Source organism: Pavona decussata, unplaced genomic scaffold, assembly GCF_977016875.1.
Source record: "Pavona decussata unplaced genomic scaffold, jaPavDecu1.1 SCAFFOLD_133, whole genome shotgun sequence".
In the NCBI taxonomy this organism is placed as follows: Eukaryota; Metazoa; Cnidaria; class Anthozoa; order Scleractinia; family Agariciidae; genus Pavona; species Pavona decussata.
The window spans coordinates 3,395,219-3,410,684 of record NW_028145546.1 but is presented as its reverse complement, the minus strand read 5'-3'; the positions used below and the strand labels follow the sequence as shown (position 1 = coordinate 3,410,684).

General features: G+C 37.3%; 2 protein-coding genes across 2 annotated transcripts in view; both read right to left on the bottom strand.

Annotated features, from left to right (window-relative positions):
* The window catches only part of LOC146468279 (uncharacterized), a 34,336-nt gene that overhangs the window by 6,235 nt on the left and 12,635 nt on the right, over positions 1-15,466 (bottom strand). The window lies entirely within an intron of this gene.
* LOC146468281 (uncharacterized) lies at positions 11,438-15,421 on the bottom strand. The gene is made up of 2 exons (XM_085124949.1): positions 13,018-15,421; positions 11,438-12,637 (listed from the first exon to the last, which is right to left on the bottom strand). The coding sequence occupies exons 1-2, from the start codon at positions 15,412-15,414 to the stop codon at positions 11,828-11,830; spliced, it is 3,207 nt and encodes a 1,068-aa protein (XP_084981075.1). The 5' UTR covers positions 15,415-15,421; the 3' UTR covers positions 11,438-11,827.

Here is a 15,466-nt window from a genome sequence, read left to right as displayed (position 1 = left end):
TTAGCACGTTCAAGTTCCCGCAACATTAAGGACGGTGCCTACTATTGTTACTGCGCATACGTTCTGCGCATCTCGAGATACTCGGGTTTCCTATGGGTGGTGCCTACCAATACAGGGATAATTTTGCACGGCTTAAAACTATATGGAGAAAGCAGAACTTAACAAGTGCTTTTGGTATTTCAAAAGAAAATTGGGGGTAGCCATGCATTTTTCAGAGATAATTCAGCTTCAATTTAGGGAAAAAATCCCATACATTCCTTTATATTTTGGCGCTTTTTAGAGATATTATTGCTTAATTATCTCTGAAAAATGCGTGGTTACCCCCCATTTTCTTTTTGAATTCCAAGAGGCCTTGCTAAGATCTGCTTTTCCCGCATAGTCATAAGCCGCACAAAAATACTTCGATATTAGTAGGCACCGTCCTTAATTGGAAAGGACGTGACGGAAAAGCTGTTTTAGTTGGAATTATTTTGTTCAAAATCAATCCAACGAATATGGCTACAGGAGAAGAATTTAGAAAGTTAAGTTATCCGTCTATTTTGAGATCGGAAATTCATTTATCGGCTGGTAAAATCGGGTCTGCGAAATCTGCGAGCCAGCGAGCCATGCGAGCCACCGTGCGAGCCATGCGAGTCACGCAAGTCATGCGAGTCATGCGAGTCATGCGAGCCATGCGAGTCACGCGAGTCATGCGAGTCATGCGAGCCACAGTGCAAATGTTAAGAATTTTTATTTGTTTTATTTACATTCGCGTGAGAAAATTTTGGACGAATTTTTTTTCTTTGTTTTTTTTTTTTTTTCGTTTTTGTTATAATTTTGGAGAGAATTTTGCCTATTCAAAATCGCCCAAGATGCGCAAAAAAATAAAAACAATACGCAAACATGATGAGCTTAGCTGAAGAAAAAAATGTATGCTAATGAGCTTACGGTGAGTTGAAATCACCAATGGCTTATCATTAACTGCAACAAGAGAAACCATTTTGCACCTCTGCGTGTTATAATTCATGGTCGCAATGGTCTTTTTTCACACGTTCGGAGTTCCGGCAGTCACGCAGAAAGAAACAGAATCCCAGACATCGTGGTTTGCCCTGGTGAAAATCTTTCAAGGATCTTTAAGGATCCTTAAAGATCTGCATGAGGATCTTTATGAGGATCTTAATAAAGATCTTCAAGGATCTTTGAAAAGATCCTTAAGGATCCTTCATTTTCTTGCCAAGATCCTCAAGGATCTTTAAGGATCCTCTAAGGATCTTCAAAGATCCTCAAGGATCTTTAAGGATCCTCTAAGGATCTTCAAAGATCCATAAAGATCTTTCAAAGATCTTTCAAAGATCCTCAAGAATCTTTAAGGATCCTCCCAAGATCTTGCAAAGATCCTCGTGGATCTTTTAGGATCCTCCCAAGATCTTGCAAAGATCCTCAAGGATCTTCGAGGATCCTCCCAAGATCTTTCAAAGATCCTCAAGAATCTTTGAAGATCCTTAGAGGGTCCTTAAAGATCCTTGAGGATCTTTGAAGATCCTTAGAGGATCCTTAAAGATCCTTGAGGATCTTGGCAAGAAAATGAAGGATCCTTGAGGATCTTTTCAAAGATCCTTGAAGATCTTTATTAAGATCCTCATGCAGATCCTCCCAAGATCTTGCAAAGATCCTCAAGAATCTTCAAGGATCCTGCTAAGATCTTGCAAAGACCCTCATTAAGTATCCTTCAATAATCTTATCAAGATTCTTAATAAGAAATAAGAATTTTACAAGAACCTTACAAGATCTTGTCAAAAGATTCGTATATCTTGTACGATTAAAAGATTCTTATTCTTATTCAGCTCTTACAAGATCTCGCAAGATTCTTACAAAGATCTTACAAGATCTTATAAGATTCCTACCAAAATCTTGAAAGAATTTAATATAAGATTCTTACCAAGATCTTGCAAGGTCTTATAAGTTTCTTACCAAGATTTTGAAATTGTCACGATCTTACCAAAATGGGCCAAGATTTGATTTTGTTTTCCAAGCAAGCTGCAAAATAGGAAAAAAAACCCTGGAGTGTATATGTTTTTTATATTCTTTGGATTGCCCTGACATTTCTGGCAATGACATACAATGGTTCATTCAAATAACCTAGAATCATGTGTTCCTGAGAGTTTGATCACAGCTTGCTTAAAATGCAAAACCTACACATACCTGGATATGCTTCTAGCACTTTAATTCAAAGGCTGAGGCATTGTCAAACCATAACCAACAAGAAAAATAAATAATTATAAGTGTGATAACCTTTTATCGATAAATCTTAGCTATTCATGTGAAATAAATTTATCACAACAATCTTCAAAGTTAACATGGAAACTTTCATCTACAATGCCATTATGGCTTTTTTGCAAGGCATAAGATTGTATTCAAGTTCTTGTGATGCATGCTCACAAGATCAACAGCACTATTCTAATAATATTGTAATTCACAAAAACAAATGTTCCCCAGACTAGGACAAAGTTCTACATGTAACTTTTTCTTTCACTTGCATCAATTAATGAAGCACTTATAATAATCTATTTGACTTAATGAACCTGGCAGCTTTAAACCTTTCTAAACAATCCTGAGACTTATTATTTGCCAGTATTATTTTCCCAAGAAAGAAGCAACCTAACAGAGTGTACATATGAATATGAGCTTGGTTTCCATTGGTACAATAATGTTCTTTAGTGTTAGTGTAAAATAAAACATAACAAAAAAAGCCAATAAGTCCTTCCAGTTGCATGTTAAAAGCAAGAAAACATGAAAGCTTGAAATTATCCTGTATGGCCCCTGTGGAGAAAAAAAGAAAAATAATTAAAACCAAAAATAAAAGCCAAGATATAATTTTTTGATGCTATTTCCCTTGCTAAAAAAGCTACATGTACATATGTACCAATATTAGAACAATAATAATTTATTAACTAAGGTTAGTGTACGCCCCCATTGGTCAAGTCACCATCTACTATTTGCCTTTGAGCAAATGCTGACAGCAGCTTACTATTGGCATCAAAATGTTGAAACACTGTTTGTTAGAAGTGTCTCCCTCCCTCCTCCTCCTAAGTAAAGTCCAATGAAAGCAATGACGATGTGCACGCCAATTTGCTCAAACAACATTGACCCAAAGGAAAGGGGAGTAGCGTTTCAACAGCTATTGCGAGTTGTTGCAGACTTTCCACTCAGGCCAGTGGGCCAGTAATTTATACTGTTTGGGAGCAGAGTCTTTCAACTTTTCAGTGAAAAGAATGGCACTAACATACACGAGATACTCAGTGAAGCAACTAAAAACAATTGTTTTTCAAATGTTGGAGATGGAATGTACATGTAGCTGGATTAAGCCACAACCCACTGAAGAGCTGGATTACATCATCATTGTGTGAACTGAAAATTAAGATCACTGTCTCTTAAACAGTTTTAAAGTGACACATGAATGCCACTTTTCAGTTTATGTTTTGAGAGTTTCTCTGAGCCAATTAAAAATTCCAGAGTGTAGGCTGAACCATTTACAATGTGTGAAATATTACCATTCTTAATGCAGCTTTGACATGTTCATTAAAGCCTATTATAAGAAAAAATGATTGCATTGATCAAAACAATAAAGGATTGTTACTTAGTGTTCCCTTTATATTGCTTGCTGTTTTCAACTATGAAATCAAGAACTGATCAAATACTGCCATTATGCAAGTTACATGTACAAACTTTTATTTAGTATTATTGTTGCCGAATAGAAGTAGCAGAAGTCATGATTCTCAACAAAATTAAATCAGTCAAAATAGACTCCAACTATCATAATTACAAGTGACTTTATTGAGCAGGATTTGGTGACTTGACTCTGAAGCTGCAGTCTTGAGTCTGACAACCTTGACAACAAAATGGAGACAGGATCGAGATGAAAATCTACCGTCAAACAGAAAATTGTGCACTTTTAATCAGTTCTTTTGAGTGATCACAGTGACCACTAAGCTGCCTTTAACTTTTTAGACAATGTTACAGTGAGCTTCTCGACAGTAACAATTTTGTTAGTTGCTGACTTCAGTCGTACCCTCCATGCACGAAGATCATAAACTAATCTTCACGCCAAATCAAGATCTATGACTCAAGTCTTCAGCTTATACCAACTCTGTCATGATATTAACGTGGCTACAAATGACTCCGTAAAAACGTTTGCAAAGGCTTCATATAAAAACTAAATAGGGAATGACCACCTCAATAATCTTCAAGAAGCACATATGCATGCACGTTGTCTATAATTCGCTTGGACGATCACACATTTTTATGCAGTCTTTCACAAAATAATTGGTGTCGAAACTTACCTCTTTCTAAAAAGTGGTTGTTTGCTACTTGAAGCCATCATTTTTCTAGCTTAGCAGAGGCAAAATCCAGAGGAAATGTGTGCTGTATAGATTTGAATCGCGCCTGAAATCCAATATGAAACGGTCTTTCTCCGAGCCTGCAGTGGCATAACTGCTGACCAAATTGGTGCCCAGTCTTCGCAGTCTGAATGAAATCCAAGATGGCTGCCGGTGTTGCTGTGATTCCACGTTTTTCCACGTTTTCTTGCTCATTTTAAAAGCTAACATTATGCATGGAAGTCGAAGGGATTATGATTCAAAGCATTTTTGTTCTTTTTGGCATGAAATGGAGTTGAGATTCATCAAAGGTTTGTAAGTAATAGTGTTTTCACAAGTGAGTTTCAGTGTAGGACCGTGCATTTAGTTTTTCTTATGCAAATACAATCTGTAAACTGCACACTGTAAGTCTTAACAGTCATATTTTTTAAGCCTTTGTTTAGAAACACACATGTCTACATTGCGTTTATCAACTTAGAACACTGAAGGAAACAGCATTAAGATGTCACAACAAACAACTCAATTTTATTGTTAATAACAATACAAGTAAAGAGATAATCACAGTCAGTGTAAGAGTATTGCGGGCATGTTTATTTATTCTTAGATCCTGTCAAGATTCTTGTATGATATTATGAGATCTTAATAAAGAATTGAACCAAAGAAGAAGTTTTTGTTTTTGTTTTTCAAGATCTTCATTAGAACTGTTTTTTAAAACTGTCATTCTTAATTTATGCTAAGATGTTACCAAGATAATAATTGTAAGGTGGTAAGACCTTAATCAGAATGGTTGTAAGATCACGGTACAAATTTTGATTAAGATCTTATTGAAAAAAACATTAAAAAAATTTCCTTTTTAATTTTCTTTTTCTAAAGTAATTATTTTCCTATGGATGCCTTGCATCTTTGTCATGTTAGTCCTGTATTTAAGCACTACCAACATGATTAAATAAGCATGTGTTCCATGGGAAGGGGAACTGTAATAATTGATGAAATCAGGGCTGTCATTAAGGGCCCTATCCCATAACACCTATTAGGCCTGAATTCCCTTGAAAGAACCTTGATGTTACAGCTGATCTTGATGGTTGAAGGATCATTTTAGTCAGAAATTAACAAGGTTGTTACAGGTAAGGAGCTTAATGCCACATGCTAACAACTTAATGACAGCCCTGATAATTAGATTCAATATACGTGTACCATGTAATGGTAACAGGTTAATCTTTCCAGACTGTGTGGAACTCAAGGTTAACTTTGAAACTCTTCGCAGGTTACCTTTTGGTTAACATCTGAAATCTTAATTTGATGGCTTTCATGTCAGTGCCAAGTGTGCTCAATGCAATTAAAAAAAAAAAGAACAATGAGGCAATTTCATTGGTTAGGATGGGCTTAATTAAGAGTGATTGTGCAATTTTCATGTATGACAGACCACCAGTGAAACAGTCGTGTGACTCTGAAATGCACTATGAGATTCTGATGTAGGATTTGTATCATGCCAGCTCAATTATGAAATTGAATATGACTTCTTTTATTGCTTTTCACTACATCTTTGTCTTCTTCATTAAATTCACTTAGTTCTGTAGTTAATCTTCAGGCTCCAGTTGTTCAAAGGCCGGATAACTTTATCCTGTGGATAAGGCACTATCCGACAGTTTTAATCTGTGCAAATATTTCAGTATTTCTTCTTGTACAAGCGAATATGCACACTCCAACCACAGTTAAGTTTAGGAGTGTACTAAAACCTTGTTCAACATTTAACGTGAAGTATAGTTTAGACACTGAATAGTGCCTTATCCAGCGGATAAAGTTATCCGGCCTTTGAACAACTGGGGCCAGGTTATTAATTTATAATTTGATCAATCAGCTGACTGAAAGCTTGACTTGTCAAGTGCAATCATCATAATGTATACCATCTTATTGACTTTTGTGTTCGGTTTTCGCAAGTTTTGTCTTTTGCACAGCAACATGGTGTTCAATAAATCATTATTGAGCCCTTCACAATGTGTGACTAATTTTCTTGGCTGAAACTTGCTACCGTTTCAAATCCTTACAGGGATCTATTTAAGATCTTTAAGCGACATCCAATTTAAAAATTATCAAGGATCCTGATGGATCATGGGAAAGATCTTTGAAAGATGTTTAATAGATTCTTCAAAGATCCTCATGAAATCCTTGAGGATCCTGATAAATTATGGCAACAATCCTTTAAGATTTTTTAAAGATACATGTTGAATCTTCGAGGATTCTAGCAAAGATCTTTCTAAGATTCTTCAAAGATCCTCATTAAATCCTTGAGGATCCTGGCAAAGACCTTTGCAAGATCTTCACAAGGATCTTTTAAAGATTCTTCAAAGATCCTCATTAAATCCTCAAGGATCCTGGCAAAGATCTTTTTAAGATCTTTACAAGGATCTTTCTAAGATTCTTAAAAGATCCTCATTAAATCCTCAAGGATCCTGGCAAAGATCCTTACAAGATCTTTACAAGGATCTTTTTAAGGTTCTTCAAAGATCCTCATTAAATCCTCGAGGATCCTGGCAAAGATCTTTGCAAGATCTTTACAAGGATCTTTTAAGGATTCTTTAAAGATCTTCATTTAATCCTTGAGGATCTTCAAGGATCCTTGCAAAGATCTTTGCAGGAATCTTTACAAGGATCTTTGTAAGATCCTTGCAAGATCCTTATTGATTCTCTAAGGATCTTTGTAGACATTGTTCAAGATCTTGCAGATACAGGATCTTCAAAGATCTTTGGAGGATCCTCAAAGATCCTGTAAGGATCCTTTGAGGATCTTTGTCTTTGAGGATCTTTAGCAGGTCTTTGAAGATCTTCAAAGATCCTTGAAGATCCTGTGAGGTTTTTCACCAGGGAGTGCAGATCGAACGCGCGAGGAATGCTTTCGTTTTATCCACGCGAACGGTAAGACATGGTTTTTTTGCTCGAATAGTAACTCCAGGGCACAGACTTAATATAATATGAACCACTCAAAATAGGCAACTGGGCGATTAAGCATTTTAAAAGAACATCGAATCAAAGAACAAACCCAAACAATTCCTGCCAAAAGCAGTAGAATCGCGGCACAGAGTTGGGGACATTTATTTACTGTACAAAATGTAACAATTTATATTGTAGCACAAGCCGCGCTAGACTGTGTCTTTATGAACGTTGTAATCACATTAAACAAAATTCGGAGTATATTTTCCACAAAAAAAAAAAAAGAGAGAAAGAAAAGTGATACAATTGTACATTGATGATACAAAGCAAGTGATCGTCTCCGCGCGTTGCATTCGGTCCTCCCTAAAATGGAAGAAAAAAGGAATAGTTTATAAACTGGAGTGCGAGGTTGGTATTCCTCTCATTTAGAGTTATAAACAATTGGAACTACAAAGCAGTGTTACTGTATACTACATTTGTGCTCGACAGAGCAGCTATGCGCAACGCAGAAGCAAAATATTACAAAGCAGAATATTACAGTAAGCTAGATTAATTAATATCCTGCCCGACAGATAACAACAGCTCACTGAAAAGAAAGCTGACTACCCAAGTAGAGCAGAATTGGTTATTGCGATATTAATTAGTGGAAGCAGAGAATTCTGCTCGATAAGCTAAAGCAGAACCCAAGTTAGTGTTCATAGCGCGAGGTTAGCCGGTTAATGTTCTGCTCGACAGATAACAACAGCTTAATAAAGAACTGACTACCCAAGTAAAGCAGTTTGCTCGACAGATAACAACAGCTCTGGGAAGAACTGACTACCCAAGTAAAGCAGCCTGCTCGACAGATAACAACAGTTCAATAAAAACTGACTACCCAAGTAAAGCAGAACAGAATTAATATCGCGCGGTGATGGTTAAATTAATGTGGCGCGCGGTAGATAAAAACAGTGCAGTTAATAAATGACTAAGAGCCAAGCTATGCAATACAATAAGTTCAAAAAACAGAATCTTAAAATTGATATAGCCTATTTACAAATTTCACTACTCACCAATGCCTTGCCTTGCCTTGCTTTTATATGATCGTGAATCCATGTCGAATACGCGCGAGTTTCCCAACCTCGATCAGTTTCCCGCCAAAATAACAAAGATTCAACAAGACTTCGACTCTCGGCAATGGTCTGAAGAGGTACATCCTTCCAAAATATCGTTCTAATTCCTAAACGTATACGTTGCTTTTCGACATTTCAATCCTATGATACTTGCGTTAAATGCTGAGAGGAAATTTGTTAGCCAAATTCAAAGACAGACAAAGCTGTGTAAATTCTCACTAATACAACTCAATTTCAGAAGTACATTATTTTATCGAAGCTGGCGTCAATTTATCTGAGCATCGCATTCCCAGGTGAAGAAAATAAAAGCGAATAACCCAAGAACTATTTTCCTCGGCCTTATGGTAGATACAACTTACCAAGTCGAATATGCATGTGTAAAGGTCAATCCCCGAGCAGAGGAAGTGGTCTACTGTTATTCAATAAATTAAATTGCTGCCCGCCGCAATTACTCTCCGATAAATACAAAAAATTCCATTCCTTCGTGACAGTCTGGGCTGGGAAATGTTATGAAAACGAAGGCAAACCAATGGCAAAATCGGCAGTTGACCGTGGAAAATCATACAATACCACTCCGGAAAACACTGCGCGTCGCAAGGCACGAGTTTGTCTCGAAAGCGCAAGATGAAACTGCGTGACTATAATACACCGTGGCTGTTTCATGTTACATTTCCAGGCATATGATGACACCTCACGTACAATATTAAGAGAACCCCTGGGTGGAATTTTTTTCCTGCTCAAAGCTGCTCATGATTTATTAAGGTTCAAGACTTCAGAAAAAAAAAAATCCGAGAAAAACATACGGCTGCACCGCTACTCGAATAGGTATCTATTGACAACTGTCATTCATTGATATCCACGTGGAACTTCATTCAAGAAAAAAAAAAAAAAAAAGAAAAGAACAGCACTTCGATCTCCGTGTGTTGGCGTCAAGAATGGTGAGTAAATCGCGCCATTTTAACAGGTTTGGTCTTTAGTGAATCAGAGTTATCAGAACTCTGTCGGTTGGCTGACTGCTGCTTGTGGTTGTCCTTTCCCTTAGACAAGTCTTTCTTCAAAACTCGCCACTAGAGTGGCAGAGGCTGGTTTCGAGCTCACCAGCTGACGGCAAATGCTTCTGTTACGCTGCTTCTTTTCAAATTGGATTTAGTGCGACAATATTGACTTCGCTCATCTTTGAGTACTCATTTATCATACCTTACAAGATTGGAATGAAACTGACAATCAGTCCTGACACGTCAATTAACAAAAAACTGAAATATGATGGTTTGCATTGTCCCATTGTAAGAATTAAATATTGCGATGTTATTCATCTTGTTCCGATGCTCTTGTTCTTGTTCTTATACAACAAATAAAAATTCGTAACATTTATACTGTGGCTCGCATGACTCGCGTGGCTCGCATGGCTCGCATGGCTCGCACGGCTCGCATGGCTCGCATGGCTCACACCTTGGCTCGCATGGCTCGCTGACTCGCAGATTTTTATCACTCGGTAAAATCTTATCCTTTCGAGATATTTCCGAAATGATTAGGATAAAGTTCGTAAACAAACTCTGTCTCGAAATAGGTTGTTCTTCTGAAACCGGCTTCCGAGATGGAATCGCTTCGATCCTTTGTGTCGTTTAGTGGGGGAGAGATAAGTAAAGACACAGAGTCGCGGAAGCGAAGCCTAAAAGAAACAACGGAGCGGGAAACGGAGGAGAAAAGTGAAGTGTCTCAAGCGGCGAGCGATCGCACGCAAGACGACGGAGCTGATAATCTTTTTGAAGCCGGCCTCTCTATTGCTTACTGTATATAATAAAACTTACAATATATTTGGTACTGGCTAATTTTAATACTGATGTGAGAGCCATTGCCATTCTCATTTCATCAATAAGACACATGAGAGCAACATCGGGTCGTGTTTTGTTTATATCTTTGGTGATTTTTCGAATTAGCAAATATTCATGATCAGGTACGAAATGTGTTTAGATGTTTTTATTTTTGACTTGTGCATAGAAGTTTAGAATTTATTGCTGCCACTTCCAGCCGATTAGTAGAGTTAGTTTTCACGTACGTGATCGATAGATACACAAGCGGTAATAAACCACAGGAAACTTTTCAAAATTCCCAATTGGGAATTAAATGGGAAAATTCCCCATAATTGGGAAAAAACTGAGACATGGAATTCCACATTTGGGATATTTTTGGGAAGATGTTGACTCCCAAGATGTAATAATTGGGTTTTTTTGGGGATAAAATGTTGCTTTCTTCCTTATCCCAACATTGTGAATATCATGGGAACATTTTCCCATATAATTCCCAAAATAGAGAATAATATGGGAATATTTTCCCATGTTATTCCCAATATTGAGAATAATATGGAAATATTTCCCATGTTATTCCCAAAAAAGAGAATAATATTGGAATATTCTCCCAAAAGATTCCCAAAATTGAGAATAATATGGGAATATTTTCCCATGTTATTCCCAAAGTTGAGAATAATATGGGAATATTTTCCCATGTTATTCCCAAAGTTGAGAATAATATGGGAATATTTTCCCATGTTATTACCAAAATAGAGAATAATATGGGAATATTATCCCATGTTATTCCCAAAATAGAGAAAAATATGGGAATATTTTCCCAAGTTATTCCCAAAATAGAGAATAATATGGGAATATTTTCCCATGTTATTCCCAAAGTTTAGAATAATGTGGGAATATTTTCCCATGTTATTATCAAAACAGAGAATAATATGGGAATATTTTCCCATGTTATTCCCAAAATAGAGAAAAATATGGGAATATTTTCCCATGTTATTCCCAAAAGAGAGAACAACATTGGAATATTCTCCCAAAGATTCCCAAAGTTGAGAATAATATGGGAACATTTCCCCATATAATTCCCAACGTTGAGAATAATATGGGAATATTCCCCATAATATTCCCAAGGTTGAGAAAATACTTGCTAATTAATTAATATTGTTATAATTAGTCCTAGCCTTGAAGCTGAACTATTATGTTGTGTAAATAAAATAATGGAAACAAATTATTGTTAAAATTAATGTGATTTATTAATTAACAAGCAAAGAGGAAAGCAATTTCCATGTTCCTTCTACACTTGGGAAAGCAATACCCCGGCCTGGTACAAGATACATATACATGAAGCAAGTATTTGGTTTTGATATGTTACAGATCAAGATAAAATCATCTCAAAATCAGCCACATTGTTTTGTAAATCCTTGCCTCAAAATTACTTTTCATGCCATTTTATGTCACATTTACCAGTTTTCAGACAAAATGTTACACATATTGGCATACTGGGTACATACATGTATTTCATACTGGATACAAAGCAGACACAGAAAAAGATTAGAAAAAAAATTGTTAAGACTGACCAGACAACTTTATAATAATATATTGTACCATGATTGTTCTTAGATAAATGAACAGATCAGATATTTTTTTGCCAGCAATTTGTACTAATCCATCTACCAGTTGCAACAGCAATGACAGAATCAAAAGAGACCGTGTTTCTTGCCAATCGTCCAAAAGTCTCACGGACAAACTTATTGGGTTCATGCTGTTTCTCAATGTAAAAGTACACATCAACTTCTTTCCTTTCCCTATCGATGCTAACTACTTTGCCATGCCAAACATCCCCAGGCTCTTCACCCTGAATTAGTAGCATGTCATCTTGTTCTGGATACACAGGAACAACAAGTTCATATGGCAGTGTTCTCAGTTTCCTCATATAGTCAACCACAGTTGCCACATTATTTCCACAGTCATAAAGCATGACTTTTCTCTGAATGCTGTCTGTTAATAAGAACACCTTGTCATCACTAGACAGCAATTGGACTTTTGGGAAACCATTTAAAGTGCTAATAACAGGCTGCCCAAAATCATCAAGGTGAAAGGGCTTCACAGTACCTTCACAAATTAGTCGACAGCCTTGTTCGTTGCACCGAACTGACAGGAACCTGTTTACTGAGACCACCGCATCAGAGCCACGTAACAACCCAATAATGGTATTATTACTTGATAGAACTGTACCTTCATGTCCAAGGTTTGACACAAAACATTTCTTGGTAACTGTACAAACACTTGAAACTTCAGCTTGAGTAAGTGATAGAGATGATGCAATCTTCTCATGATCAGAGTTTGTGAGTTCCACAACTCTGCTTGTTGTCCCAATCAACAACGAGTGGCGACCATCTTTGTGACATGCTACCTTTGCCTTTTCCACAGAACGCACTATGCCCTTAAAGAAAGTGAGACAAAATTAGGGCAATTAAAAATGGCCTACTAGTTTAACATGTACATGACCATGTTCATTTGCAATGTAAATGTATGTCCCTAAGATTGTTAATTGTTTTGTAAGAAGAAAGGGTGGGATGGGGGATAGGGAGGGGAGAGAAAAATGAAGTTTAGAGAATTAAAATTTAACATGCATGTGAATTTCAAACTCATTCATTGTTATCAGCTGACTACCTAACATTAGTGATGGGGTTTGATCTGAACGCTAATATTATTTATGAAAAAACAAAATGTAAATAGATTGACTTCAATTTGGGCATGAGGAGCTTTACTTCTTTTAATGTTTACCTTTGTATTTGAAATATATTTTTGAAATTTTCATACCTGACTTGTGTCATTTGTCTCTGTTCCCTCAGGAATCTCTTCTTCTTGAAGACTTTTTAAGTACTCTCTGCGAGCTTCAGCTTTAGCAAAAGTCCCTTCCACACCTTTGCAATTGTTAGACCTCTTCACATAATCTTTAACTGCTCTCTCAAAAACAGCACACCAATAATTGTCTGTTGCAGAAAAGTTTAGTATGTCTTCATGGACATGAAGCAAGTTGTGTACTGATATTGTACACATATCAAGACCTTGTGTTTCTTCAATTTTGACATTTATTCTTTTGGCCAGAACTTTATGCATTTCAATCATTTGATCATCCCATCCATCTCTGCCACTGTTAAAATGCAATTCCGTGAATCGTCCAACTGAACAAAGAATTTCAAGTTCATTTAAGTTTTGCAGCTTTCCTTCAAGAATGCACTCAAGCATGGGATATGCAAATTTCTGAAAACCTTCTGCTTTCCAGAATCCAAGGCCTTTACCATCCCTTCCAACTGCAACAGGAAGTCTTCCAGTCTTTAACTCAGTTGTCCATGGGAAGTTCTTGATCTGTTCATCCAGGTAAGTTTTGTCAAGCAGTTCAAGTTCTAGCAATCTTTGGACTTGATTTTTGCAAAGGTTAAGTGGGATAGTGTGAAAAATATCAATAACTGTATGCTGTAGAACATCAAATCCATATAATGGATACAGATATTTGTGCAGTAAACTTGTTCCAGTGAAGCCTTTGTCAGAAGACAACCTTTTTCTCACAGACGTGCGTGTTTCATTGTCAAGGTCATAGAAATTCTCTTGTTCAAGTTCAACATCCCTGCTTTCCCATGGGTAGCGGCAGTGGAAACGATTGTCACCATAGTAATAATGGTAGGAATGTTCACTTTGCTTTCCAATAAGTTTACATCTTCTGCAGCCACATTTACCCTGATTCAGAAATTTTCCAAATTCACATTGGCCAGGATGATCTGCAGTCCAACACAACATCAAAACTCGCACAGTTGGCATTTCACCTGGTTCATAATTACTGATTGTAAATCCAGTAGGGTAGGGTACTTGAAATCCATCAATGAATCCATTGCTGAGATCATTCATAAGGGGTTCCAAAAATGGATCAAAACGCTCTGGTACATCATTAGGAACAGAATTATTGGGTACAAAACCTACAACATACACTTCCTCCACATGTGCACGGTCTTCCTTATACATATTAGCAATGGAGATTTCAATTGACCCACAACTCCTTAAGCTTGTTCTAAAAGGCTGCCATGCATCCCAGTGGCCAATGAAAGCTAGATTCAGAGGAGAACCAGTTGTTGTTTTAAGTTGAAAGGGAAATGTCTCAAAGCATTCAGGACAATCCACTAAAGCCATACCATTGTCATCTTTAGAACAGTGAGATAGTTTTTGTGTGGAAATGATAGCTTTGCAATTCACACACCTTGTTGGGAGAACCCATCTTTGGTTTGGGTCCCAAAACCACTGGAGATCTAGCCATCTTTTCCCATCCCACATTTCCTTTTTCACTGGCCAACTTGCAGTTCTTCCTAGCCAATGCTCCCTTTCATCCCAGTGGGACAACAATTTTCTGCACATGCTCTCACTCCGAAACCAGTTCTTAACCTTTGCATTTAAACCAAGATAGTAATACTTAATGTATCCTTTCTTACCACAATGAGAACAAAGCTCATCCTTGCTTTCCATGATGCTCCATTTGCGGCTGTACTCGTATTTTGTCTGTGTTTTACCACTTCGGGTAAATGTCTTATTCTCTCTGCAAATGCAAATGTAATATTCTTTTACATCGTCAAAGCCCTCTTCTTTTAGAAGCGATTGAACTGCATTCCAGTTCTTAGGCCACAAGGCACTAAGAATGTCCACATCAACGTCATCTCCAACAGAGGTAAGCAACATAGTTTTTCCGTATTCAAGAATGTCTTCAAACGTTTTTACTGAAACACCACTGTCTTCCATGATAGCCATTGCATCGAGCACTGCCTTCACAACAATTTTTTTCAGGGGATTTGTAATTTCTTCTTGTGTCTCAGGGTCATCCGCAGAGACGCTGCAGGAATTCAAAGACTCACTTCTTGGCCGAAAATTTGGAGGAGTTCCTACAACACTTGGTAACTCGTCATTTTCTAGCTGAATATCCATGTCCTCCGTACCATCCGTACCACAAACTGATTCTTGTGATTCGTTCGCGACCCTACGCGTGGAATAAACGCAAGCTTCCCTCCAATGCCGCAATTCTGTACTCCTGTGCACTGCCCTTCCGCGACAATTCCAGCACTTACAGTGAACATGTGTAAAAGGTTTTTCATCACAGTTACAAGAAGAAATTTCATCTCTTGACCACGAAATCGCAGTGGCCTGATTTGCCGAGTTGGTGCCACCAGCCGCCATCTTGTTTTTCGAGGCAATGTCAGCAATTCAAATGTCCAGCGGTTATCCCAGC

Bases quoted from the DNA above. Each gene is read 5' to 3' on its own strand.
- LOC146468281 (XM_085124949.1), bottom strand. From the start codon at position 15,414: ATGGCGGCTGGTGGCACCAACTCGGCAAATCAGGCCACTGCGATTTCG. The intron at 12,638-13,017 runs GTATGAAAATTT...ACTTTCTTTAAG, and splicing joins AGACAAATGACACAAGTCAG to GGCATAGTGCGTTCTGTGGA.